General features: G+C 33.8%; 2 protein-coding genes across 2 annotated transcripts in view; both read right to left on the minus strand.

Annotated features, from left to right (window-relative positions):
• Positions 1-8905: 8905 nt before the first annotated feature.
• Positions 8906-25492, minus strand: part of LOC136414497 (sensory neuron membrane protein 2-like) — a 50551-nt gene continuing 33964 nt past the window's right edge. Inside the window, exons 7-10 of the mRNA XM_066398546.1 lie at positions 13867-13985; positions 10584-10709; positions 9070-9215; positions 8906-8969 (exon numbers count right to left, since the gene is read on the minus strand). Coding sequence (XP_066254643.1) covers positions 8906-8969; positions 9070-9215; positions 10584-10709; positions 13867-13985 — 455 coding nt within the window. The remainder of the gene's footprint in view (positions 8970-9069; positions 9216-10583; positions 10710-13866; positions 13986-25492) is intronic.
• Positions 15167-23910, minus strand: LOC136414425 (uncharacterized). The gene is made up of 2 exons (XM_066398428.1): positions 23521-23910; positions 15167-16890 (listed from the first exon to the last, which is right to left on the minus strand). Exons 1-2 carry the CDS (start codon positions 23778-23780, stop codon positions 15288-15290), a joined length of 1863 nt encoding a protein of 620 aa, XP_066254525.1. The 5' UTR covers positions 23781-23910; the 3' UTR covers positions 15167-15287.

The raw sequence follows: 25492 nt of genomic DNA on the forward strand, positions 1-25492 counted from the left end.
CACTTGAAGAGATCAAAATTAGTTTCAATATAAGCATTAGGTTATCTTGGATTTGATATTATCTTTCAGATTGGGAGATTATGAATGGAACGTCTTTGTTTCACAACTTGATGTAACGATCGCTTATTAGTTACTAGTTGGGGTTACATTCTATAACGACATGGTTATGACAGAATGTAACTTGAATTAACTTCTTTTTTAAAAGGTGAGGGAAAAATGCACTTATGCATTTCAGGTCGTATGCGGCCTGATGTACTGGAGCGTGAATATGTGGGATTCACTGGCAATCTTGTGCAATATTCACTAAAAAAACTTTATCTTCTCTTCGTTCTGAGTCCCCAGGAATCGCAGGGAAGCATTACTTCGGGGAGGAGATGTAGCCTATTTGCTTCTTTCGACATTTCTTCATCATGTTCTCAACGTGTTTTCGCACTTTTTCTTCTTATTTCTTTCCTCCATCTCCTTTGCTCTCATGGCTTTCCTCAGCATTCTCGACACAGCTATCCAGTCATTCTCACTCCTCAGCAGCAGACGGGCGATATTCTCTGTTGTACTTCTCCCGCCTTTTTCTTCAGCCTCTTCCCACAGAGAGGTGAATCTTGTGCATTAAAATACCTTGCGCTCCAGATCGTCTCTGTTACCGCAAAACCGACATCTCTGATCCTCGCTTCGGCCTATCTTGCATGGATAGATGCCAAACATTCCATGTCTGACGAGCGTTCGTGTAGAGTAATATTCCAGTTCGTACTCACTTTCTATCAATTCTTCCTTTGACTGAGACCACGAATGTCTTAGTCTAGTTTCTCGTCCGTTCTCCCACACCTCGATCATTCACTCTCTGACGAACATCCTTTCTTCCCTACCCTCCGCATACACTCTGCACTTTTCTACCGCGGCCAAATGTAATGGGACGACACCCGCTACTGTCTTCACGGTCTTTGAAGAAACAGTCCCATATCAAAAGGCAACAATTACGGCCAGCCTCCTGGAGATTTGATTGGTTGGTCCGATAGGTTTTATATGGTCATGTTGGTACACTCCGTACAGAATCATCGACGTAACGACATTAATGAGGACATTTCTTTTCCCAACAATAGGACTTTTGTTGCTCCCCATGATTCGCCTCAGTGCGTTGATCATTCCATGTATTTTCTCCACCGTTTTCCTGATATGCGTACCCATTCTTAGATCCTTGTCCAGATGCACCTACAGATACCTCGCATTTCCACTCCCCTGGACGGGAACTTCCTGCAGGGAAGGCTAATTTCCTTTATGTTTCGTTTTCTTACCAACAGAATCGTTTCCATCTTGGCTCCTGCGAGTTTTAAATCCATCTCTCCTGGTTTCTGTACCATCTTGCTGGTAACATACTCAATCTTTTTCTTTAAGAGTGTGATGTCCCTGGCGCCAATCAACAGGGCCGAGTCAATCGCAATGGCCTTCACATTGCTCTTAGTTTGCAGATCCATTATGTTCGTATAGTTGTTGATTCTCGAAATTTCTGAAAATGAACACATGCAATAACTATTTTTCGAAGTTTTTTCTTAAGCAAAGGCTTAAGAAAATCGTATTGTGATATAAAACGTTCATTAGATGTGATAAGCTTGTCGAGACAATAAGGTATAATAACGGATGTCGATATAACATCATCAATTTAAAGTACTCGTCGTTGCCCAAGTTATTGAAGTCTGACGATTACATTAGGAGGAGTGCATAAACATGTCTGGAATAAATTCATGATTTATACTCGATATTACGGCACGAGTATGCGTGTGCCCGTAATGATCATGTTCATAAATCTAACGTGTTTCTTGGGCGAACTGTAATTATTCATTAAGGATCAGGTCAACACATCTCTTTGTGTTTTGTAGATACAATGACGATCTCAGGTGAGCGTTTACATTATATATATTTTATCTTCAAGTGGAAATTGATTTTACCTTGATTTTGCCGGGAGGCTTCGCATTTCCGTTCAAGAGCATTGTTCGAATAATTGAAGCAACTGAAAAACAAACAACTCTCAAATGGGAAATTTACTAAATGCATTGATAATCAAATCCGTAAAAACATTTTTCTCGCACCATTTATAAAACTGAATATTTTGATTATTATTTTGTGAATTTTATTGTTTCTGACTTAGGTTATTAAATCTTTAGTTAAATGCCTGATATTATACCCAACCTAAATAATAGTTTTTTTTCTAGTCTCTGGTGTAAACTATAAACCAATTTGTTGTTGGTTGAGTGAGAGTTAAGTATGTCTTATCGCTTTTTTTTTTAAAGCACTTGAATAAGAGGATAATAATAACACGTATTTGGCTCTTTATCTACCTAAGAAGTTAATCGGTTACAAATGTTATCATCATCTTGATTGGTCCTTTATTATAGTTGCCAAGAAAACAATTGTCAAATAATTTGATTGCTCCTAATGTTACGATTCAAGGCACGATGCTCTTTTGTGTTTTGAATTTAACGTATGTTTAATTTAGGCAAGTTTCTTGTAACTTGATACAAACTAGTTAAATTCAGTAATGAAAAAAATCATATACAGGGTATTTCAAATTCGACCCTCACCATTGGGATCTCGGAAACTAGAGGAAATACGAAGAAGTTTCAATGGGAGCAAAGTTGTGCAATCTAGCACTTGATCGAATACCATTTTCAAAATTTAAATTTTCCGAGTACTCCCGAAAATATTCGAGAAAAACTAAAAATTGGAGATTCCATTTTTATTTTTTTTAGCGTTATTTGACAAGGAAGGTTAAATTCGTAAGCACATTTTCGTTGCCACTTTTTCTCAGCTACACGATGACATATTCAGATTTGCCATCCGACATTTCGTCTTTCGGCTACCATTATCAACTTTATTTTTTCTCATGAACGTCATATTGGATTTTTCGACTGAAACACACACATACACCGCGACAGTGAAATACTTCTGATTCTCAGGTCTTAACACCGTTTCTACCAAAGGTGTTAAAGACACCTCTTAAAAGTTTAATTTGGAACTATTTTATAACTTTAACAATTTTTTCTCAAATAACGATTTGACTCTTCGTATAATAATGGTAAAATTTATTTAACGGTATCATATTCTTCTAGCTCGTTCGAATGTTACATGGTATATCTATTTCTACCATGAGGTGTCTTTTGATGCCCTAACGATTTTAGAACATTGTCCAATTTTAAATCATTTTACAGTTAATATTAAAACCATTTCAATTCTAATTTAAATTAAGGCATCCCTATTTCAGTTGTAATAGAAAATAAGGAAATCGCTGGTATAATTTTTATATTTCGTTATTGTTTGCAATGTTGCCTTTTATTGCAAATCATTGAAGTGATTAATTCTACAAATGATTGTACAACACAGTTTCGAAGCTTTTATGTCGCAGTAATTTTAATTGAAATATACAGTAATGTAAAATTAAAGTAGGAATTGCCATTTCAGGTATGTATGTAAGTACAATGAAACCTCTCATAAGCGGACACCGTTGATCCCAGCTTTTTGTTTGTCCCCTTGTGAGAAAGATGGAAATAAAAATGAAAAATAATACTGCATATTTTTTATGGTTTTAAAAAACTAAGTTAAAATAAATTCCAATTCAACATAATAACTTACTTAGAGTTAAAAAAATCTGAAATCTTTTCTTGTTTCATCGTTTTTTCTTTTTTCTAGAGTAAACAACTTCGAACATGGGATTCCACATTTTTAAGATTTTGAAATGCCATAAAACCTTCCTGTGCAAATATTTTAAAGTCTTCAATCACTTTCAGGGCTTCACTATAAGATTTTATTGGAAAAATTTCACCGATTATAACTTCTTTCTCGTCATTTTCTTGCTTATCTTACTCACACTCTTCTGAAAGTTCGTAGTCAATGTCGCATTGTTCTTCTGTAGAAATTACTTCGTCTAAATTTGCGTATTCTGACAGTTCTACAGTGCTACAGATATGTTTACAATTTTTTATGAGACTCACCAAACGTGACAAAGGCAGGTAGTTTTCTTATTCATATTCTTCTTCAGAGGCAGGCAAAGAACCTTCATTTTTCTTAAATCCAGTTTTAGCAAAACAGTTTTTGATAATGGCTTGGAAAACATTATTCCAAGCCATATGTATAAAATACAAAGCTTTCAGAATATTTATAGATTTAGCCAATTCAGAAGCAGATAACGCAGCATCTTCTTTAGTTAAAATATGTTTTAAAATTAAGTCTCAATAAAAGAATTTTGCATTTTTAACCCTTTACGGTCGTATTAAATTTAGAAATGAGGTCGAATTGGTTAGAATGAATTTCCGTTGAACGAGCAATGATACATAATATGAAAGATTATAATATATTGTTATTATTATTATTATTATTCTATATCGGAATCAGTATTCAAGGAGTCAAAAAAAAAACTCTACATCGCTATTTTTGTTTCACGATACACTTCTTTCGGTAACTTTTTTTTGCCATTTTGGAGTATTATTTTTCAAATATTTTAAGAAGCGAGAATGGCTAATTACAGTAATTATAGGTAAACATAATGTTGAAATTTCCCAACATAAAACGGTTGAAAACCGTTGGGCCTCCAATCGTTGTTGCACCCCAATAAAATAGACATCCTCGAGCCACCGTTACGTGCCGAATTAAGATGGGAGCTATGCGTTCCGCCCATCTGGTTCTTTGTGGCTCATGGTTTGTATCCCAGAATTGAAACCACACCGACCTCCAATAAACCATAAGGAATTCCCCGGCGTAAATATTGCACGATGCGGCACCCAAATTAGAGGGTGGCGGCATTGATATAATTCAGAATAGGTTAAAAAGTAGCATTTCTCCCACCAGCTCTTGCAGCCCTAAGAAGTGGGGAAGTTGGCAGACTCCTCCAGGGTGAGATCAGTAGTTCGAAAAAAGACCTCTAAGAGTGCAATCGGACTCCCGATTGAGAAAAGTATCTCAATCTCCCTATCTCTCTTTCTCTCTCTCGCTACTTAGTAGTTACTCTCATAACTCAGGGTCTATTGGTCGCTGCTCAATCACTCCAAACTCTATACGCGTACACTAAAGCAAAACAGCTCTAGCAATTTCGCGTATCCTCAACTTAGTCCTCAGATCTCGCGTACACGGGCCTTCGACTGTATCCGCGATTGTGAATTTATTCAAAATAGTAGTGTATTAAATGATTAATTGTGCAACAGTGTTTTTTGTGAACTGGAAAACCCCTAAAACCTACTTCCTCTAAATGACGGTAGCCGCCTGGTCCTTCGAAAAACCCAACCATTATAAGTGGATTACTCCGTGGGTATCTATTGAGGTAGTCACTACTGTTAGGCAGACTCTAAGAGGCCCTGGCCTATACACATAATTTGTAAAATATTATTTGGAATTTTATGAAGTAGCTCCAAATTTTGTGGATTTCTTCATTCTCGAGAGACATCTGACTCGTCACTACGTCTTGCATGGCGAGAAAAAGGCGATAGTATTTGTTTAAACTAATTTTTTTTTGGTTCCAATTGATAGGAGCACTGTATTGGTCCGTAAATAGATTCTTTAGACATTTAGATTCGTTTAGAGAAAGTATAAGTTGATACATAAATGAATACAATGTAAGATTAGTGTGGTTTTTTGCTGTAGTTGCCGAGAGTACGACTGGAATGTTAAAAAAGATTTGGTGACTAAAAGCAAACATACGATTACAAAGGATTAATTATGCCTTGGTCTAAAAGCTGGAACACCGAGGTACAATTGGGAGGTAAAAAACAGATTTTTATGTTTTCTAAATTGAAGTCCCGAAGATGTGCAGCAACATTATCCAGAAATAAAAGTATTTTTCTATTCTGGATCCTCATTCTTTTGTCCGTATTTAAAAATCATTCCTTCATTATATCATGGGTCATCCATGTTTTGGAATTTGACTTCCATGTAGCTAACAAATCTTTGATAGAAACACTTTTAAGTGCGCGTGGACGGGTAGCTTTTCCGATAACTAATAACTTTTCTTTTCCTCCAGTCATACTAGCACAGAATAAAATAGTGAGCCTCTCTTTCTACATTTTGTTACCGACACATTTTTCAGATTTAAGTGTCAATGTTCTGTTTGGTAATGCTCGGAAATATAAACCGCTTTCATCTGTGTTGTAAATATCTTTTGATCTGTATCCCAGAAGAAGAGATGGCAATTTTTGTGAAAATTCACTAACATCTTGTGAGTTAACATCTGCCGACTCGCTTTTTAAAATTTATATTGTGCCTTCTCCATTTTTCTAGTTAGCCATTGGAAGCACTGAATTATTCGTATTTTAACCTGTAGGCTATTTCTTTAACTTTAGCTCTTATCAGCGGTCCTGATATTGGAACGTTCTGGCTTCTTATTCGAGAGAACTAATCCAGACATTTTTCATCAGTTTTCTGTAGAACATTTTTTAATCTGTTGAGTTTTTGCCCTAAACTGTCACCAGATTGCCATATTTTATGAAATGTCTCTTTTTTTTGTGAAATATTTGCTGTCTGGGATTTTCCTATTTTAAACCTTAAAAAAAAGCAAAAAAAATGTTTTCAACCAGGTTTTTGCTATTAATTTACTTCTCTGCTAACTTCGTACAAATAAATTATCCTTTTCAACAATATTTATAAGTTCTATTTTTTTCTTTTAAACTCAGAAGGTGCCATGATGTGTTTCGCTTCTTGCGACACTACGTAGTAAAAACTAAAGTCGTATTTACTAAGAACCAAATAAAGGGGAAGCCTCGATATTCATTTTTGCGACAAATAACGTAACTAACATAATATGTATTTTATTTTTGGCAGATATTCAGAGTTTTACATCCAGTTGTAGAAGGTTTTTTGTCACTGCAGAGTAAATTTTTATGTCTGTGTCCGTTCATAGGAGATTCTTTTATATAGAAATAGAATTTGAACCTTATGGTTTCAAGGAAATTGTCCGGTTAAAGAAAGTGTCCGCTTGTGAGGAGTATCCAATGGACTTGGACGTTGAATTTGTATTAAAGAATATACAAAAGTTGAATATTTCGAGTAATTATAAAATATTTTTATTTTTTTTAATTGAACGTTAAAAAAACCATGATTAATACTATACCACTATTTTAAAAAAATAATGTGAATAAACACGAATGGTGGTTTAGTTCATTATGGTGATAACACCCTGGGTTACGTTATACATAAAGACAAACCATCCATCGACAGTTAAAACAAAAGGACATGTAACTTGTACTGAAGTACAACCTGATGACACACATGATCAGGTGTACAACATCTGATCTGCACTAAACGCATCACAAGATGTTTCACTGTATATGAATAGTAATAGTGTTTATAATGTCAGTAATTATTTTTATTTTTTAGTTTATTTATTATAATATACAGGGTGTTTCAGAATTTTACGGCACTATTTGAGGTATGTATTTTCCAATATAAAATAAAGAAGAAAGTTTGTAAAAGCTTTTTAAGTCAATTCATAATCGAGGTACTGGAGCATACATGCTGTATTGTTTAATAGATTTACCTTAAATAGTGCCGTGCAATTCTGAAACGTCATGGAATCCGTAGATTTTATTGAATTTATAAATTACATAATTAATTTATGAGGAAACTAAATGGAATTCGATCAAAAATCAAGAGAGATAAAATTTAGGTAACAGATCGAAGATCTTAAGAAAAATATTAACATACACCAGTGACGTATGAACAAATTTTTCTAAAGGATTTTATGTACCAAAATTTCAGAAAATATACTACCCTGTATAGTAGTTAGAGGCAATCTACACTCATATTAAGCAGTACCTATGATCTAGTACGCATATAAAATTTGAAAGCTCTATCTGCAGTAAATAAAGCACAATGAAAAAAATAGAATTTTTTCCTTAACTTTAACACCCTGTAACTCCGCTACCGATCAAGATCGGACACATGCTTATATGAATTTTTTTCCTTATTTTGTATCAGAAAATACACGACTTAAATAGTGCCGTGCAATTCTAGAACACCCTGTATATCTAGTTCGATGAATGTCCAGAATTTTAAGAATTAACAAAGCATTGCAAGAAATAAATAAATAAAAAATATAAATATAAAAAGTGAAAAATACTATTAGATTGATAGAGGCTTGCAATTTTATAATGAAAATAACATTTTTATATTTGAAGACTGAAAGCTTGTTAAGTTAATAATATTGTAATGCAATGTTTAATTATTTTGCTACTTAGTAAATAAATTACAGAAGACAATAAAATAAGAGTATTTTTGAATAATTATTTCCAGTCATTTGCATTCAAACGCAAAAGTGTTGAAAAACACTTTTTGGTGGAAATAGGTATACACAAAATCGTGGTAGAAATAGTATTAAATGTGCACGTCCTGTGGGCTCTAAGTACTGTTTTAAACTTAATGTTCGAGTCATAAAAATGTATTTCACAACCTTGGTGTATAATATAATATTATTTACAACCATGTACGCAACGATATTATTTTTTTCGTTTTGCTCAATTGAAAACTGTTCAATTGCGGCTGTCACTTTCCAAATTGAATACCGTCCACCTGGGTGGATGATGTGGTCGGATGACATCAAAAGTGCAACAAATTTTTTTGGGTCTCTTGGCGACCTTTACGCATAATTTGTGGAATGTACCTGGAAAAAGGGTCAACACCATATTTAGTCTCTAACGCGTTTTCTTAAAATTTGCTTCGACACACTTTCGAATAAACGGTTTATTTACATTTTGCAACGTTTGACAATGGAAATACCATACTAAATCCATATGTTTCTTTTTATTTTTATTGAGATGTGGTTGTAAATAAAATGGTATTGTTAGGACTGGCGGGCGGTCCTCATAGGTCAAAGACTGAAATTTGATAACTTATAAAGTATTCATGGTTCAATGCTAAAACTTTTAAATTTAAGTTATTTGTCTGAGAAAATAAATCCTCTAATCAAATAAAGGTTTATGGTGCGATAGACGGTTCTGCTAAAGTATTAGTAAAGAAGTACAAAGGTGATTTAATAATTATTTATTGACAATAATACTTTAATGATTGTTAACTAACATTAAGATATGATTAATTCACTTGAGAATAAAAAATAATAAACAGCAAGAGGCGATTATAGCTACAGCAACAGCTAAAATACTGTATTTAATAACGTTAATTATAAAGAGACTCCTGTACAACGTGTTAACTATAACCTGTTGGTATTTCTCGGGCAATGTGGTTGACTGGAAAAAAAATTAAATTTATGGATTTCATAAAATAAATTGATTAAATGTATCTATTAAATTAATAGTTCACAATTCTCTGTTATATTAAATAAAACTCATGATGTTGACAAATTCAATGGTTGGACTTGAACAACTCCAAATTGAGTTTAAAAACTACGACAGAAAGCTTGAATAAATTGTTTTCTTGCATTTAGATGAAGACATAATAATAAAGGCCAAATTACCTAATAGTAAAAACACAAACATAATATTTCTTTCGGCAACACCAAATTCTAACAAGTTGGCGCAAAGTACAACGAAAAGTAGAATGGAGAGAATAATGGTGGAAATTTTGGTAGGTGTATCTAACTATAAGAATGGCTAAAGAAGACTATGAATTTGTTGTGAAATTGTATTAATCCGATGTATTTTTTTGGGATTATGATCAGGATATTTCAATGAAAATCTTTACTAAAGGCTGCTGATGTTTGAGAATGTTGTTATTTCATTTCCTAATCATGCAGAATCCCTATGTGTAGACATAATTTTATTCAAGAATAAAGCCCATCTTTGTATTTCCAGTTAATTCAGAAATCCTCAAAATGTTGAATTTATTGTGAAATTGTTTTGATCCCATTTTCTATAGAAACTGATATTTTCCTTTAGGTTTAGGATCGAAACGAGTCAATGAAAATCTGCCGACTTTTCGTAATTTTATTATGTTGCTTCCTCAAGGCCTAATTTATTGTGGGAGTTCGCTTAACATTTCAAATCTGCAAGCATTTTCTCATCATTCGGAATTGCTATTTCTTATATAGAGCCCATTGTTAAGTTTCCCGTTGGTCCAGTAATTCTCAGAATGATAGATTTATTGTAAAATTGTTTAGATCCGATATTATGTAGATACTGAGGTTTTTTTTTAGGTTTAGTAAAAGTTCTCAACGTTTCACCAGGCAAATCTGAGATATCAAAAGAACTTAAAAAAAAATTGTGCTGTGGGGATCCAATAATAAAGTTGAGGAACCTCGGCAGCCTTAAATAAACGTTTCATTAACACATCTCGGTCCTAATACCAAAAATAAATCTCAGTATCTACATAACATCAGATCAAAATAAAATTTCACAATAAATTATTCATTTGAAAGTTTTAGGATGAATCAGCAACTCAAAGGTGGGTTTTGCGTAATACATGGAAATTCTACACGATAAGGCAGCTCTGAAATGTTGAGCGACACTAGATTGTGCCCTGAGGATACAACATAACAAAATTGCGAAACGTCGACAGCCTTTGTTCAAGATTTTCCTTGACATGTGTTTATACTTAACTCAAAGAAAAATATCAGTTTGAAAATAATTTATGCCTACCATAGGGAAGTGCGTACCTACCTCTTCTATCCAGAATAGCGGAATCAAAGAATGAACAACATTTTGGAGTCTTGTAATGCCGTCAATGGGCCTCAAAATCATATTGAATTGTATCTTTTTTGCCAGCTTGAGAGGAGTTCCACTGACCTAAAATTCCAGAAGAAATAGTCTCACAATTACACAAATCAGTTATAGATTCTTCAGGTTAGTTCAGGTTAGTTTTATCTCATACACCCAGTTATGCTATATATAAAAATGCTATTTACTTTGAAAACAATCAAGTGGCATGTAGATATCGTAATAATGGTTAAGTGTATATAATACACAGGATGGATCTATTATGAGTTGTTTTCTGTTTATAAAAGTTATTTCGGATTGTTATTCCACATTATCATTTTTTCCTTATTTGAAATGGGTATTGGTGGAATTTACAAAGATGATCTCTGTACATTAAGTTATTATGAATACTTTACTATTTGACTAATAATTCTATAAGCGATAAAAAATCGATCCATTTTGATAAAAAATTAAAATTCTCAAATTGTTAATCCTATCAGTTTAATGAACAAAATAATTTAGCATATTGTCCGCCACTTGCGTAAATTACTAATATAAGCTTATGAAGGATATAAAATTAAAGAATTCTCTCAATAAAAAAAATTACATTTCATCTGAATTTTTAGAAGTTAAGTGATCACTTGATAGATCTAGTTAGTGTGTTTGGTGAAGAGAGTTGATCAAACAACGATGACATTATCTCCTTCCAGATTAAAATTATCTCATAATTTGCTTTATGTTTGACCTAGAGTAATTATCACGGGCCAAATCTTTATTACAAATTTCCTAAAAGCAAACTTCCAACAGAAGTTACCTTCGTTAAACGAGTAACATACCGAAGTACAAACATGAAGGAATCGGGCGAAACTCACCTCTATCATCGAATTTGAATATCGCCTTTCGGCTCATTAAAGAAGTATGAAGAAAGTTCAGAACCCGCGAGGTCGAAGTTGAGGAAAGGAGAACCTGATCAAGCAAGATACCCTGGTGTTGCCCCAAAACAAGGATAATCCCAAGATGAAAGATCTTTTCATATGTCCCAAGAGCGTATTTGCCCACCTGATGGACAATTGTGTATCTTGTAAAGAAGCATCTGTTAAATGAAAATAGTTCTTTCTCATGTTAAAATTTCAGACATTCAAGAAATTCACTTGAATATTATTTGATATTCACACATTTTTTCAAACCGGCACACACAAAAGCAAACAAAATTCTTTCAAAAGTAATTCTTTCGAGTAAACACGACTTCCCATTCCGTTTGTAAGGAACATTTCATACTGCGGAAAATAATTTGCTGCACATCAAACTGGCCGATACATCCTCTAAAAGGATGACGGACACCTTAGAGACTTACACCAACGGGTGTCACTACACCTCAGTAAGAGGCAATAAAGGGGATATTCTATACAATAACAGCAAAGACGCCTTTTTATTGCATTTCCACTTGAAACGCGCCATTATGTTTAGGAAAAAGAAATACATATATGTGAGCTTTCATAAAGAAAGCCATATGGGGTTACTTATCAACTTATTTAATGTAAATGCAAAAAACATGTTGTCCCATAATATTGTAACTTATCGTTGGACATGTGCGGAATGTCACAGGCACCTACTGGCGCCCCATTGTAAATTAGAAATGGACTAAACTTGTATTAGTCAAAATAGATCATTCGTGGTAAAGATAAAGGTCTGTTTATCATCTCGCCTAAAAACATATGGAGGTGCGAATAAGACGATTAAGGGATGTAAGCGTGGGAAGAATGTGGAAGGTATGGTGACAGGCTTCTGGAAGAAAAGCAGATGCACCCGGGGTGACTCTCACGCATCAAAAAAGGGATTCATTCGATTCCCGATTCTAGAGAAATAAAGAAGTACCGCCTAAACTTGTGTTTTTGTTTCTCTACGAGTTAGGGAACTTCTGACATATATGAACAAGCAGTGTTGCACTGAAATTGGAGAAATTACAACCGATTTAGGAAAATATCAACATACGTAAGTGGTCTAAAAGTCTCTGACCTCAACGTGAAAGTAAAAATACAAAAATAAAAAATAATTAAGCAACATTTTTTTCTATCTTCGTTAGTGTAGAAAACTTTTCAGACTACCCAGGTATACACGACGTGGGATGATTTGGCCGTCGAACAGGCTAACGGGAACTGAGATTCAAGCTGAAAATTGCTTTTAACAGCTTTTGCAAAGAGATATGTTTTACAGATTATTTCATGGCAATATGTCATTGATAGTAAACAATGTAATCCTTAAACCGGTAGACGTGTGGAAGTATAATAAATGTACGGGCACACTGGATGCATTTCAAGAGATAACAAGGTCGTAAAAAGAGTTAAAAGTAATAGAATCATTCTGAAAAGTTGCTAACGGACAGAATAGAGTTTTCAAGTTGAAGCGAGTCGACAAGAAAAAATTTAATGGACATAAACTTACAAAATTGTTGGATCTTGAAAGACAGAAACGCTAATGAATTTTTACGAAGAATTTAATCTACATGGGTCTTTCATAGCCTAAGACGTCATGTTACGGTCTTCGATGAGTAACCATAAAAATTTGATTAAGGTCGATAGAATATTCCCTACAAGGTGACTCAAAAAAGGTTTACTAGAACGTAAAAAAAACATTTCTTCGTATTCTAAAAAGGATGGAAGTATATTAGTTTTTTGTTTTCTTCAAGAAACTTTATGTATTCAAATTTGATTTCTTGAAATTATATATATTAATAAATTTATTTTTCTAAACACGTTTTATTTAAACCGATACAGGGCTGGTTTTCGCTATTTCATATGGATGTCTATGACTTATATGTATATATTTGGACTTGTAGTATAAGAGGTGGTTTAAGGCAAGAAATGAAAGCTTTCATCGAGCAATTAAAATAAAAAGCCTAAGGATGAGCACACAAACACAAAATCTCAGAGAAAAATACAGTAAATGTTGCAAGGCTTCTGGGTAAAGCGGGGGTGACTGGAATAGATTTTCAGTTGAGAAACTGTCCAAAAAAAAGAGAAATGTATGAAATCTATTTTGAAAATTGCTGGATCTATAACCTTTATAATAGACCAATAACATTATTATATAGTAAATATTAATATAAGGTTTCTCTTTCATGTTTTCAAAAAATACATTTAAAGCCAGTAAAAACAGGTGTGTTCAGAACACAATTTTCAAATGAGAGTCACGAACAAAAACATAAATATAGACTTTTATTTTTGAAGAAAATCTCTATTATACTTACCGGTTCTAAAGTAACAAACATCTCATGTTTGGAACTATTGGGATCCAATCCTTCCACGCTTCTAACATATCGCAAATCTGCGTGTAATAAATGAGGAAAAGAGACCAAAACTGGATCACCTAAATAAGAGACAAAATAATTAATAAAACGATGATAATTGTCATGAACTTAAGGTTGTGCCTAGGAGGAACAGCCTTAGATTAGGACCTTAGACAAGGAGAACTAATTGGCTCTCTGATGGATTTGGTCTGGTTAATTTAATGCATGGTACATATTTAATACATTGTAGAAGTAATAATTACCTAGGAGAATATGAGGAAGGAGGTTGCGGATTTGGGCAGGTAAAGTTCAAATCAAACCAATTCGAAGTAAATGAAACGCAATGTACTATATTTCAAATATAAAAACTATTTAATATAACCAACATCACTTATCAGATATTATAAAAACTGATCTAAAAAGAAACTGAGTTCCACAAGCTCCTCCAGCTCTCCTATCACAGGTAGAAGCAAAGAAATAGCGATTTGAAAACTTTCCTGAAGATACAGATCAATATCATATTTAACTAATTCAGTTATTAATTTTTTAATTTCTCTTCAAAAAGTCTTCTCACTTTAGGTTATATATGCAATTTAATCACAAGACATTCGAACTCAAAATGTAGTACCAGGCCACACATTCTTGAAATCCGACTGGAGCAATTCGGTATTCGAATAATCTCAATGTGACGTATTTTGAAGAATGTTTGATAATAAAAGTTTGTTGTTTGCTTAGTTATAATGACCTAGGAAGATCATGCCATTTTTACGTTTGGTTTTTGAACATGTTTGGCTAATGTTTGGCGTTAATCATTTGGTCATGTTCGAAACTCAATATGACCAAATAGAGGTATCACCAGTTCAGGTTAGTTCAGTTCAAGTTGAAACATAGGGATTATGAAAGTGGGAGAAGGACTGCATGAGGTTCAATATGCCTCCAACAAAGATCAACGAAATGGATCCAAGACTAGCGGTTGAAGTGGGTGGAGTCAGTCCTGTTGGCATCTTTACTTCAATGTTGAGATTAGTATTGATTTCGCTGCCTTTGCGGCAATAAAAATTTTTAAAAATATCAGAGCAAAATGCAGCGATGTAAATAAATAAAAAAAAAATTAATCCATCATTAGAACTTTATCAGTACATAGATAGTTCTGAAACAATAAGAGATCTAGAAACTTGACTGACTCCACTCACTTCGATCGCTAGTCTCGCGACCCACTTCGTTGGTCTATCGGAGGTAAATTAAACCTTATGTAGTCTTTCTCCCACTGGCACAATTCCTATGTTTCCACTTAAATTTGTGTTGCTTGTATACACATTATAGCTTGATAAAGCCTTGAAAATCAGTCTTGAATAGGAAAGAAACTGTAAATCTATAAGGAACTACGTACTAGTCCTAAATAGCCTGTAACCATACTTAGTTCGTACAAACACAACATTATCATCTAACCTAACGTCCACCCCTTTTTCCGCCTCAATATCCCTGTTTCTCCCTACATGACTAGCACTAACGCTACCATTTAACATATCAACAGGACGAACTATCGTGGTGGTCTCAACTAACTCTGAGGCGCCCCATGGTCTATAGAAAGGCCTTCTGTGGGGATATCTCTGAGGAAATGGTCTGTTCATATTGTTAGGCCTCAATGGCCTCCTCGTTGTGGTGTTGCTCAGTTCTGGTATTGTTCCTGGACGAACTGGACGTGGTAATGTAGGACGAGGTCGTCCAGGACTCCCTTCACCGACAGGCCTAAAGGTGGTTGGACGGTTGAAATTTCCAGGCCGTTCACCTGGAGGTCTGGAAGGTCTCACAGGTGGGAGGATGGGAGGAAGGGTTTGACTGTTGAAGAGCCAACTGAAGAAAGAATCTGGGGCGAAGGTCAATTGTCTGGCGTTGGGATTCGTTGTGGAAGTAAAGTCCTTAGTCGTGGAAGGAGGTGGGAAAGTGGAGGTGAAAAAGGTCCGGCTGCTGGTTGCTTCATTCATGTAAGAAGTCTCAGTAAATTGGGTCAAATCTGACATTCTGCGTTGTATGTTTACGAGTAGCATAGTGGTATCGAGTGGTCGAAGAGTCTTTGAATTATATGATATGTTCAGATTAGTGCTGTTTGCAATTGGTTGCTTTTTAAAATCTGTAGCTGATTGTTCATTGGGATTTGCCAAAGTTTCGGACATTTCTCCTAATAATTTTTTCGGATTATTATTTAAATTTTCTAATTCTAATGTGGCTGTTGAAATTTTTGAAGAAGTTTCACTTGATTTAAGTCCTATATCAACAAAGAAAGGGACAGTTGAGATAGGATCAAATCTAACAGGCTCTGCTTGCTTTCTATCATCAGTCATTTCTGTGTTAGCTTGATCAGTAGTAGTTGATAGAATGTCTTCAATTTTTGCATCATCCTGTACTTTTTCATTGGTCACGGCAGTGAAGTGATGAATGGATTGTTTGGAATATGGCAGTTTCTCAAATATAACATGACGCGTATCTATAACTGGAACTGAATGATGGATAGATATTTTTGAGTAAGGCAGCTTTTGCTCTTCATTCGTTATCAACAACTTCGAAGTACTCAGCAAGTCTGTGACTTTTGTGTCTTTCACTGGAATCGAATCGTTGATGGAATGTTTATCAAAAGAAAGCTGTGGAAAAACCTCTCCATCATCATTCTCCTCTTCCTGCTTCTTCGGGAAACTTGGTAATGCAGGGAAATGGTAGCCATACTCATCTAAATCTTGCCCGTTAGAAATTTCATTTTCAGTGCTGTTTTGTGATGGAATGTCTGGTTCAGAACAATTACTCATATAACTGGATAAATCGTCTTTACAGTACAAAGGATATACGGTCCAGGCATTGAAGCCATTTCCGGAAATTCTTTTATGTTCGTTGTAGATTCTGCGTACACATTGAAGATCGTCGGTGATATCGTCATCCCGAAATTTAAAGCAGGGTGAGTTGCAGCCGTAACCATTGCCTGGAGGGGAACACCTGGAACAAAACGGTGATTTTGTAGAAGAAATTATTATATTCCCTATATTGAGTAAATTTTTATGTATTTAAGAGTTTGATTTTCGAAATCAGAATTCAATCAACTAAGTTTCTTTTAGTTTTTCTTCTCCAATGAAGGTGCAAGCCCGGCCTTTTATGAAGAACTTTCTTTAATAAATGCGAAGCATTTTTCCAAAAATTTATGGCTAGAATATCAAAATATTGATAATTTGCCTCTTAGTTAAGTCATAGCAGTAGAATGATTTTATCGGGTGTATTTTTAAAAACTTGTCACATCACAAGTTTCTAGAAGTGCAAACTAAAGTTAAAAGTTCTGAGACACGTCGACCTTAGAATGAAAGGGGAAGACGAACAATGAAAAAAATGTTCACCCCCGATCGATAATATCGGGGATTTCGTTCTTTTTTAAATAGAAAACATGAGTCCAGTGACACATCATTTTAAAGGTCTTCAAACTCTCTAAGCAACCGTGTCAAAATGTTTTTTTCTTTATTCAAATTGAGTTGAAAAAATAGGTAATTCCGAGCAATTATTAAAAGGAGAACGAACAAGAATGGACACTCAACGTTGAATGGGGATTTATTACATTTCCAACAGGATGGTACCTCTTCACATTATGTTTTATCAGTTCCACGGATTCTTGACAATTATTTTGCTCATAAATGATTTGGCAGGACAGGTACCATCGAGTGACCAGCTAGATCTCCCGACCTTACACCTCTCGACTTCTTCCTTTGGGGATACCTTAAAGTGTAGTTTACGGGCCTCCTATATAAATTATTCAAATATTACATCGAAGAATTATAGAAGTTTGTCTTAACATTTCACAAGATGTTTGAGGAAGTATGGCGAAAGTTTAAAAACCATTTATATTTTTGCGTGGAAAATCATGGAATGTATTTTGAGCATCTTATGAAAAATTAAGAATTATCAACAAATTTGAACAAAAAAAACAAAATTGCGGCACGGTTGCTCGGGAAATTTGAGGACCATTAAAATTATGTGTTACTTGACCTAGGTTTCTTATTTAAAGAAACAAACGAGCTTCCTTCTTTATTGTAGAGTAGTGCCTCAGTAACGTTTTTACTTTTAATTTACAATTCTGGAAATTTGGGGGCGGCAAATTGTTAAAAATACACCGAGTATAGAGTTTCCAATGAAAAAATGGAAAAAATTGAAATAAAAGGTGGTTTCAATTTATAGGGCCCCAGACGATTATCACTAATAATATGTGTATGTGGGATTCTTAGGTCGAATAGATCTAACCCTTTTGTACATATGTAAAGATTTCTCCATTTTTACGATAAAGTCGAGGCACAATCGGAAGTCTTTAAGTTGTAAATAAGTTAGGTCTGTTAATTTAAGATGAAAGAGTTGTGAGGGGGCTGATGTTGCCCCTATAGGACGCAGGTATGTCGCAACCTGGTTACAAGTATTTTCGTCAATTAAGAGGGTTTCGCAATCGTTATCTTCATGCGATTCTGCTATTTTATGATTAACGTCTAACTACCCTTTGTCGGTACTTGTGGAAAAGGATAGCCGCCCTTTGTTGGCGCGGATGAGAAGCGCGACCGCACTTTGTCGGCATCTATGGAAATGTACCGACAAAGTGTTATTAGTACCACGGTAACGACTCAAGTGGTGTTATAAGTCGGTAATTGCCTTCTAGCCAGGGTACGACACTGTTTTAATTACCCTTAGTTTAGTACTTAAGAGCGCCCCGAATCCAGAAGGTTCTCTTTCTTTCGAGTGGCTCACCAGCACTGTTACCGCAAGCAAAATCATAATTGTATCCGTTAATATCAATAAACCCTAGACAACTTCAGAAAACCCTACATGTATATAAATAGAAACTTTTGTATGTATACCACAGAAAAGTCGAAAATTATTAGAAAAAAAGGAGGGGGAGAGGATTGGTAAATAAGCCAAAAGCTCATAAAAGGCACACTCAAGCCACCGTTAATCCGGTATAAAATGCAATAACCATATATTATAATTTGGAATTATACCTGTTGTAAATTCGAATAATGAAACTTTTAATATCCAGTTCTGTCAAGCGCTGAATTGTGAATACAACGGGTTTGTTTGAATCGCATAATATTTAGATCCATTATTTTGATCGATTGATAGATTAATAAGCACTCGTTAATGATCAACGGATATGTCTGACCTTACCTATATATTTCACCTATGAACACAATAATCATTCCTATTTCAATTTACAATGATATAACTGAATATTAAACAAAAGAAATTAATAATAGGTCGATTATATAGGTGTAAGAGCGTGAAGCATGATAATAACTTATCTGGTAAATTGATAGAGCGATATAAGACACATTCATAATTAAGTAAAGATTTATACCCAAATAATCATTAATCTGTACTTTTTATATATGTATTTTTAATCATATAAGCTAAGTGTACACTCTATGAACATTTTGCTATCATTCAGGCCAAAAAGCCAAAGATTATTTCAATGGATTTTTCATCAATGACTCAAGTGATTACTGATTGTTTTTACACTTTGTGTACTTGAAATTGCCTTTAACTAGGTAAATAAATTTTTAAATCTTTAAAGAGTATGGCTTCATTAAGAGTAATATTTATGCTTATAGCAAAGCTGCCTTAATGAAAATATCATCGATTTTAAACGAAAAAAAAAATTCCATGGGATAAACCACAATGGAACTAAAGTTCTTGTATTCTTGGATTTGATTGTACTAGGAATAGTAAAATTTATTGTATAGAATTTTTTATCATTTAATCTATTAGGTGTACAACTTTGCTTCCGCCGTTTTTTTTCCGAATTTCGCGATTTTATTGTAAAAAACGAATTATACCTTTAGGATCCAAAGTATTGTCCATCGCTGGCCACTACTTTCTCCCATCTTTCGGGCAGCATACGAATCCCGTGTTGAAAAAATTGGACATCTTTTGAAGCGATCCACGATTCTATCCAATTTCTTACTTCTTCATAAGACCGGAAGTGTTGGTCAGCTAGCCCATGTGCCATGGATCGAAACAAGTGATAATCAGAAGGAGCTAGGTCAGGAGAATATGGCGGGTGGGGTAGGACTTCCCATTTCAATGTTTCCAAGTATTTCTTGACCACTTGCGCAACATGGGGTCGAGCATTATCGTGCTGCAAAATCACTTTATCATGTCTCTCGTTGTATTGCAGCCGTTTCTTTTTCAATGCTCGGCTCAAACGCATTAATTGGGTTCGATAAAGAGCACCTGTGATTGTTTCAGTTGGTTGTAACAGCTCATAATATATACGCCGAGTTGATCCCACCAAATACAGAGCATGATTTTGGAACCATGAATAGACGGTTTGGCCGTCGACGTGGAAGCATGGCCGGGATATCCCCAAGTCTTTTTGCGTTTGGGATTATCGTAATGAACCCATTTCTCGTCCCCAGTCACAATACGATGCAGAAATCCCTTCCGTCTTTGCCTTGCAAGCAACTGTTCACAAGCGAACAGACGCCTGTCAATATCTCTTGGTTTCAACTCGTACGGCACCCAATATCCTTGCTTCTGAATCATTCCCATGTCTTTGAGGCGTTTTGAGATTGTTTGTTGAGTCACTCCCAATGATTGTGCCAATTCTTGTTGACTTTGACACGAGTCTTCGTCAAGTAATGCTTCCAAGTTCGCATCTTGGAAAACCTTCTTTCTTCCACCGCTATGTTGGTCTTCGACGTGAAAATCACCGTTCTTGAAGCGCTGAAACCACTCACGACATGTCCTTTCACTAATAGTGGCTTCCCCATAAGTATCTGAGAGCATTCGATGAGCCTCAGCAGCAGATTTCTTCATATTGAAGCAGAAAAGTAAAACCTCCCGCAAATGACGAGAATTTGGCTCGTACACTGACATTTTCAATTGCGAATAACTTTATGATGAAGACACAAATAGACTAATATTTTTATGAGGTTATGTTAACAGGTGCCCAAGGCTCCTGCATGCCCACATGGGGTTATTTATTTCGATCATTACTTACCGCTACATACATCTATTCAAAAACGGCGGAAGCAAAGTTGTACACCTAATAGAATTTGGTAAACTTAAAAAGTCAGTGAAATTTCCTTGAAAATATAGACCCTATTGGAAATGAATCCAATAAGTTCAAAATTGTAAACTTGAATTTCATAAAGTTCCATTAATCTTCTTCAAAGATTTAATTATGCATCAAAATATCGTGACTATTTTAATAATAACAAAAATAACATTTTTGTATCTGGTAAAGTGCATTAATAATAGGAAATAAGTAAGCATTAGATATCCATGTTCTGTGTCTCATGGTTATCATGAAGTGATAATATCTTAAGTATGTATATCCATATTTAATTAGGTTCCAAGATAACTATAGCAGACAGCCTTGACACAATTTAAACATTGAACGTAAATTTCATTTTGTAATAAGAAGTTTTATCCGTTTATGATTCTATCTATGCATGTTAAAAGTAAATTTGCAGTTTGACTGATGATCCTTTTGATTAGCGATTAAATTACACTATTTATATGAAAACGAAGCACAAAAAGTAGGAAACAAAAGCTAAATTTTATGCAATACTACAATACAATCTTATCTAGATTATGCAATCTTATCAAAATGAAATAATAATTGCCCACAAGAACTATCCTTTGTGGGTTCTTTTTGAATGATAATTATTGTATCTAACTAAAATGTGCCATTCTCAATTTTAATAGAATTTTCACAATTTTTAGTAATTTATTAAAAACATTCTCTTTTTCGGCGGATAGATTTCGCGCTAAGAAAAAACTTTTATTTTATAAGAATAATGTGATAAATCATGAATACCGCTGAACCTACTGTTTATTTCCGTTTCTCCCAATTTATTTATTGGTAGATACATTTTCCAAATTTTGATATTATGTAATAGAAATTTTTAATAAGTTATTTCTGGATTTTTTTTTACTTGTAGAAATACACAAGATTTCAGCAACTCTTCAGTTCTCAAAATTGCTTAAAAATTCCAAAATTATATAGGGTGTCCCATAACTATAGGGACAAAGAGCGGGTGGAGAGAGTACATGTAAAAATGAGACATTTGGTATCAACTTGTCTGTATCAAATATTGATAGTTAAGAAAATAGAGGGTATTTTAATCGACCGGATATTTTTAACAGAATAAGACAGTATTTGAATAAAGCTCAGCAAAAATGCATTGAAGTTAATGGAGGTCATTTCCAACACCTTTTGAAATAAGTTATTCGTTTTATGTTTTGTTATGCGGTTTGTTTATCACTATTTTGTTATTTTTATTAAAACGTAAAATTTAAATAAAAGTGTAAGTTTTTTGCATAATTTATTCACTAAAATAAATGTTTATATGTCAAAATATTTAAGCTTTCATAATTTTCAATAAAAAATTGCAAAAAAACTTTTTACAAAAAATGATGGTAACATTTATACAACATGTTACATGTAGGTGGCGCTCTCTTAACACTACATCAAAACCGATAATTATATCTTGTGTATAGTATAAAAATATCCAAGTCGACAAAATTTCAATAATTTATTTTAAATGTTTTTCAAATAATTTATGATTTTCAAAAAAAAACAATTTTTTTGCGCATTTTCTGATGCCAAATGTCTCATTTTTACATGTACTATCTCCACCCGATCTGCGTCCCTATAGTTATAGGACACCCTGTATATTGTGCTCATTCATCAGTTGACGTAGTGTTTTTCCACAGAGGTTTTGTTCTTTTTTCATATTTCAAGAATTTTTAACAACTTCCATAAGTTTTTGGAAAAACTTTAAAAACCCTAAAAGAAAGTTCATAAATAATTCATCAGGGTGTCTCCTCAATTAACAAACAGTTCTTTCCGAGCCTTATCTTGCTTTCTAGGAATTCCAAAGATTTTTAGCGACTTGTCGAAATTTTTGAAAGTACATCAACATTGGGAAGAAATTTCCAAAATAACACAGCATAATGATTCCTCAAAAATTATCTTTTTTTTGCATTTCTCGAATTTTTAAAGACTTTTGTAACTTTTGGGGGAATTCAGAATTAAAAAGAAATTTCCTTATTATTCCTTATCACGACCATTCCTGAGTCCGCATAAATTTCCAGATTCGCGAAAAATCCTCGTCCGAATATTTTCGTCAATCCATCAATTGTTTGCACTTTACAGAAAATATCAGTTTTTTATTCAATAAAAGGTATTTTTGCGTTATTTACTACCTTAGGTAATTAAACCTTTTTTGAGTTTCTCAGATACAGACGTGGAAGATTTTTGAAAACTCCCATTTCGTTATCAAAGATTCTAGCCGTACATACATCACAAACAAAATACTTTACATAAAGTAAAATTGTATGTACAAAAGCTTACAATTCAAATCACCATTGATAACTATTAACTACGAAACCTACAGATTAAACATGTTCGTTTCAAGAAAAAAATGTTTCTTTGCATAAAACACGGTTGATTTTTCAGATCGATTGAATTGATAATTTTTTTGCAGACCCAAGCAATGCTCGATTGATAATATGCGATAGATGCTTTGGTGATGGAACAACGAGGAGAGACGGTGCCAGAAAGATAAGAAGTCTAACTCAAGGTATACTAACCAATATATCTGCGATATTTGAAACAACCCGTGGTCTCCACTTGCGGGGTTCATGGCAGAGGTGTTATAGTTAGACTCGTGTTGCACAATACATATCCACGTTGGTATCTCATCATTTGATATATCTAAATTTCGCAGTTCTCGTGCCAGGTCGCATCGCTGATAAATCTTAGCAAACACTACGCACAAGATCAATACAAATGTTATAGACACTCGCATGAAAAACATTGTTGGACTGACGTCCAGAAGAGGTAAAGTCATAATATATACATATACCGTTTATTTGAAATACCTGTTTCTCATAACTGTTTAAATAATAAATATTTCTTTGTATGGTTTAAGTTCTTGCTGTGTCAGACTGCTTGACTGAAGAAGACAACTGGTCAGTGGGCGGTCTTGCCATTTCTTTGTTTGTAAATTAGTTGAGTGCATTGACTTCTGACTATGTCGTTAAAGTAATTATTTTTTTGACACACATAATGATCTATCAAGTACAAGAAGCGTAATATGAATTCTATTCCCCTTGCAAGAGTTGATGTTGATCTATTAGCGATATAGCTGGCTTAGTTATACGACAACAAATGATTCTTTGTTTACAGGGTGTTTTAGAATAATATATTAATAATCCAGGAGGTGAATCTGTGAGTGATTTTAAGAAAAAATATTCATATGAGCATGGGTCCATTTTTGCTTCTTCTCTGAAATGCAGAGTAAGAATTTCTTTTGTTTTTGCCTAATAAGTCTATTCAACATCCTCCATCAAGCATTCAGTATTTTTATAAAAATTGAGGAAGGCAAAAGAGGTGTAAAACACATTTTTTTAAAACATGTTTTTGTTTTCACCAATGACGTTCCAATAGACGTGATCTTGAACATTTTAAACAAAAAACATCATTCACTAGTAATTTCCTTCTTTTACTTTCTTTTACATACTTTCTGGCAGGTGGAAACATTTTCAACACCTTATTTAATTGTTCTTTTATAAGTAAGATAATATACCTAACTTTGTCTTATAGTGTTATTTATGTGTATTAGTCAGAAAATAATGTTTTTTCTATATTTTTTCCATTCAAACGGATAACGTTATGAAAAGTATTCAAAAGACTCTTTTTCCATAGAAATATGGCGCATTTAGATTTTTTTTAAATGAGTGGCGAATCATTTAAAATGTTCAGGATTATATGAATAGAGACTGGTGTAATTAAAAATATTGTTTACATTAGTAAACCCAGTTTTGCTTGGACTCATTAGGAAAAAAATGTAAAAATAATAATTTTTTATTATCCTGTATTTCAGATAAGAATCGAAAATGGACCCATATTTATATAGACTTTTTGCTTATTATTATCCACAAATTCACCCCCTGAATTTTTGACATATTATCATGAAACACCTTGTATAGTTTAAATTATCCAATTCCTCATTTTCTTTTAGAAGTTATTCAGATGAAATACCTGGAAAGATATAACTAACCACTTATTAACTGTAATTTAGTTATTTTCGCTGTTATATGGTATTTAACCGAGTAATTGCCATTTTGTGGTCAATTATTGTAATGAAGTATATTCATTTCCTTGAATGGAGAATCTTCTTTCATTGTTACTCACTTAATATTATTAATCATAATATGTTTTCAATTTATTCATATCATAAAAAAACATTGTACTTACCGTTATTTGAAAATTGGTACCATTTGATTACTTCTCTCAGTGCCTTAGTGTCTTAATCACAGAATGCAATCCCTCTTATGGTTACAATTACTGAACACTTACATATATTAATACTTTTGGAAAATTATATAGACAACTTTGTTGTTCAGATGTTGTCAAAATCTGTTACACAGCATTTTACAGAAAAAAATCTGCTAGAATTACCAGGGAAAATAAGTAAAAAATTCTAAACACGGAAACTATTTACAGAAAAATATCTTCTTTGATTTGTAAAATCTTACACTTCTAAACCTTACATTAATC

This window comes from Euwallacea similis, chromosome 17 (assembly GCF_039881205.1).
Source record: "Euwallacea similis isolate ESF13 chromosome 17, ESF131.1, whole genome shotgun sequence".
Classification (NCBI taxonomy): domain Eukaryota; kingdom Metazoa; phylum Arthropoda; class Insecta; order Coleoptera; family Curculionidae; genus Euwallacea; species Euwallacea similis.

Bases quoted from the DNA above. Each gene is read 5' to 3' on its own strand.
- LOC136414425 (XM_066398428.1), bottom strand. From the start codon at position 23,780: ATGACTTTACCTCTTCTGGACGTCAGTCCAACAATGTTTTTCATGCGA. The intron at 16,891-23,520 runs GTTAGTATACCT...GTTTTGTTCCAG, and splicing joins CAAATATCGCAGATATATTG to GTGTTCCCCTCCAGGCAATG.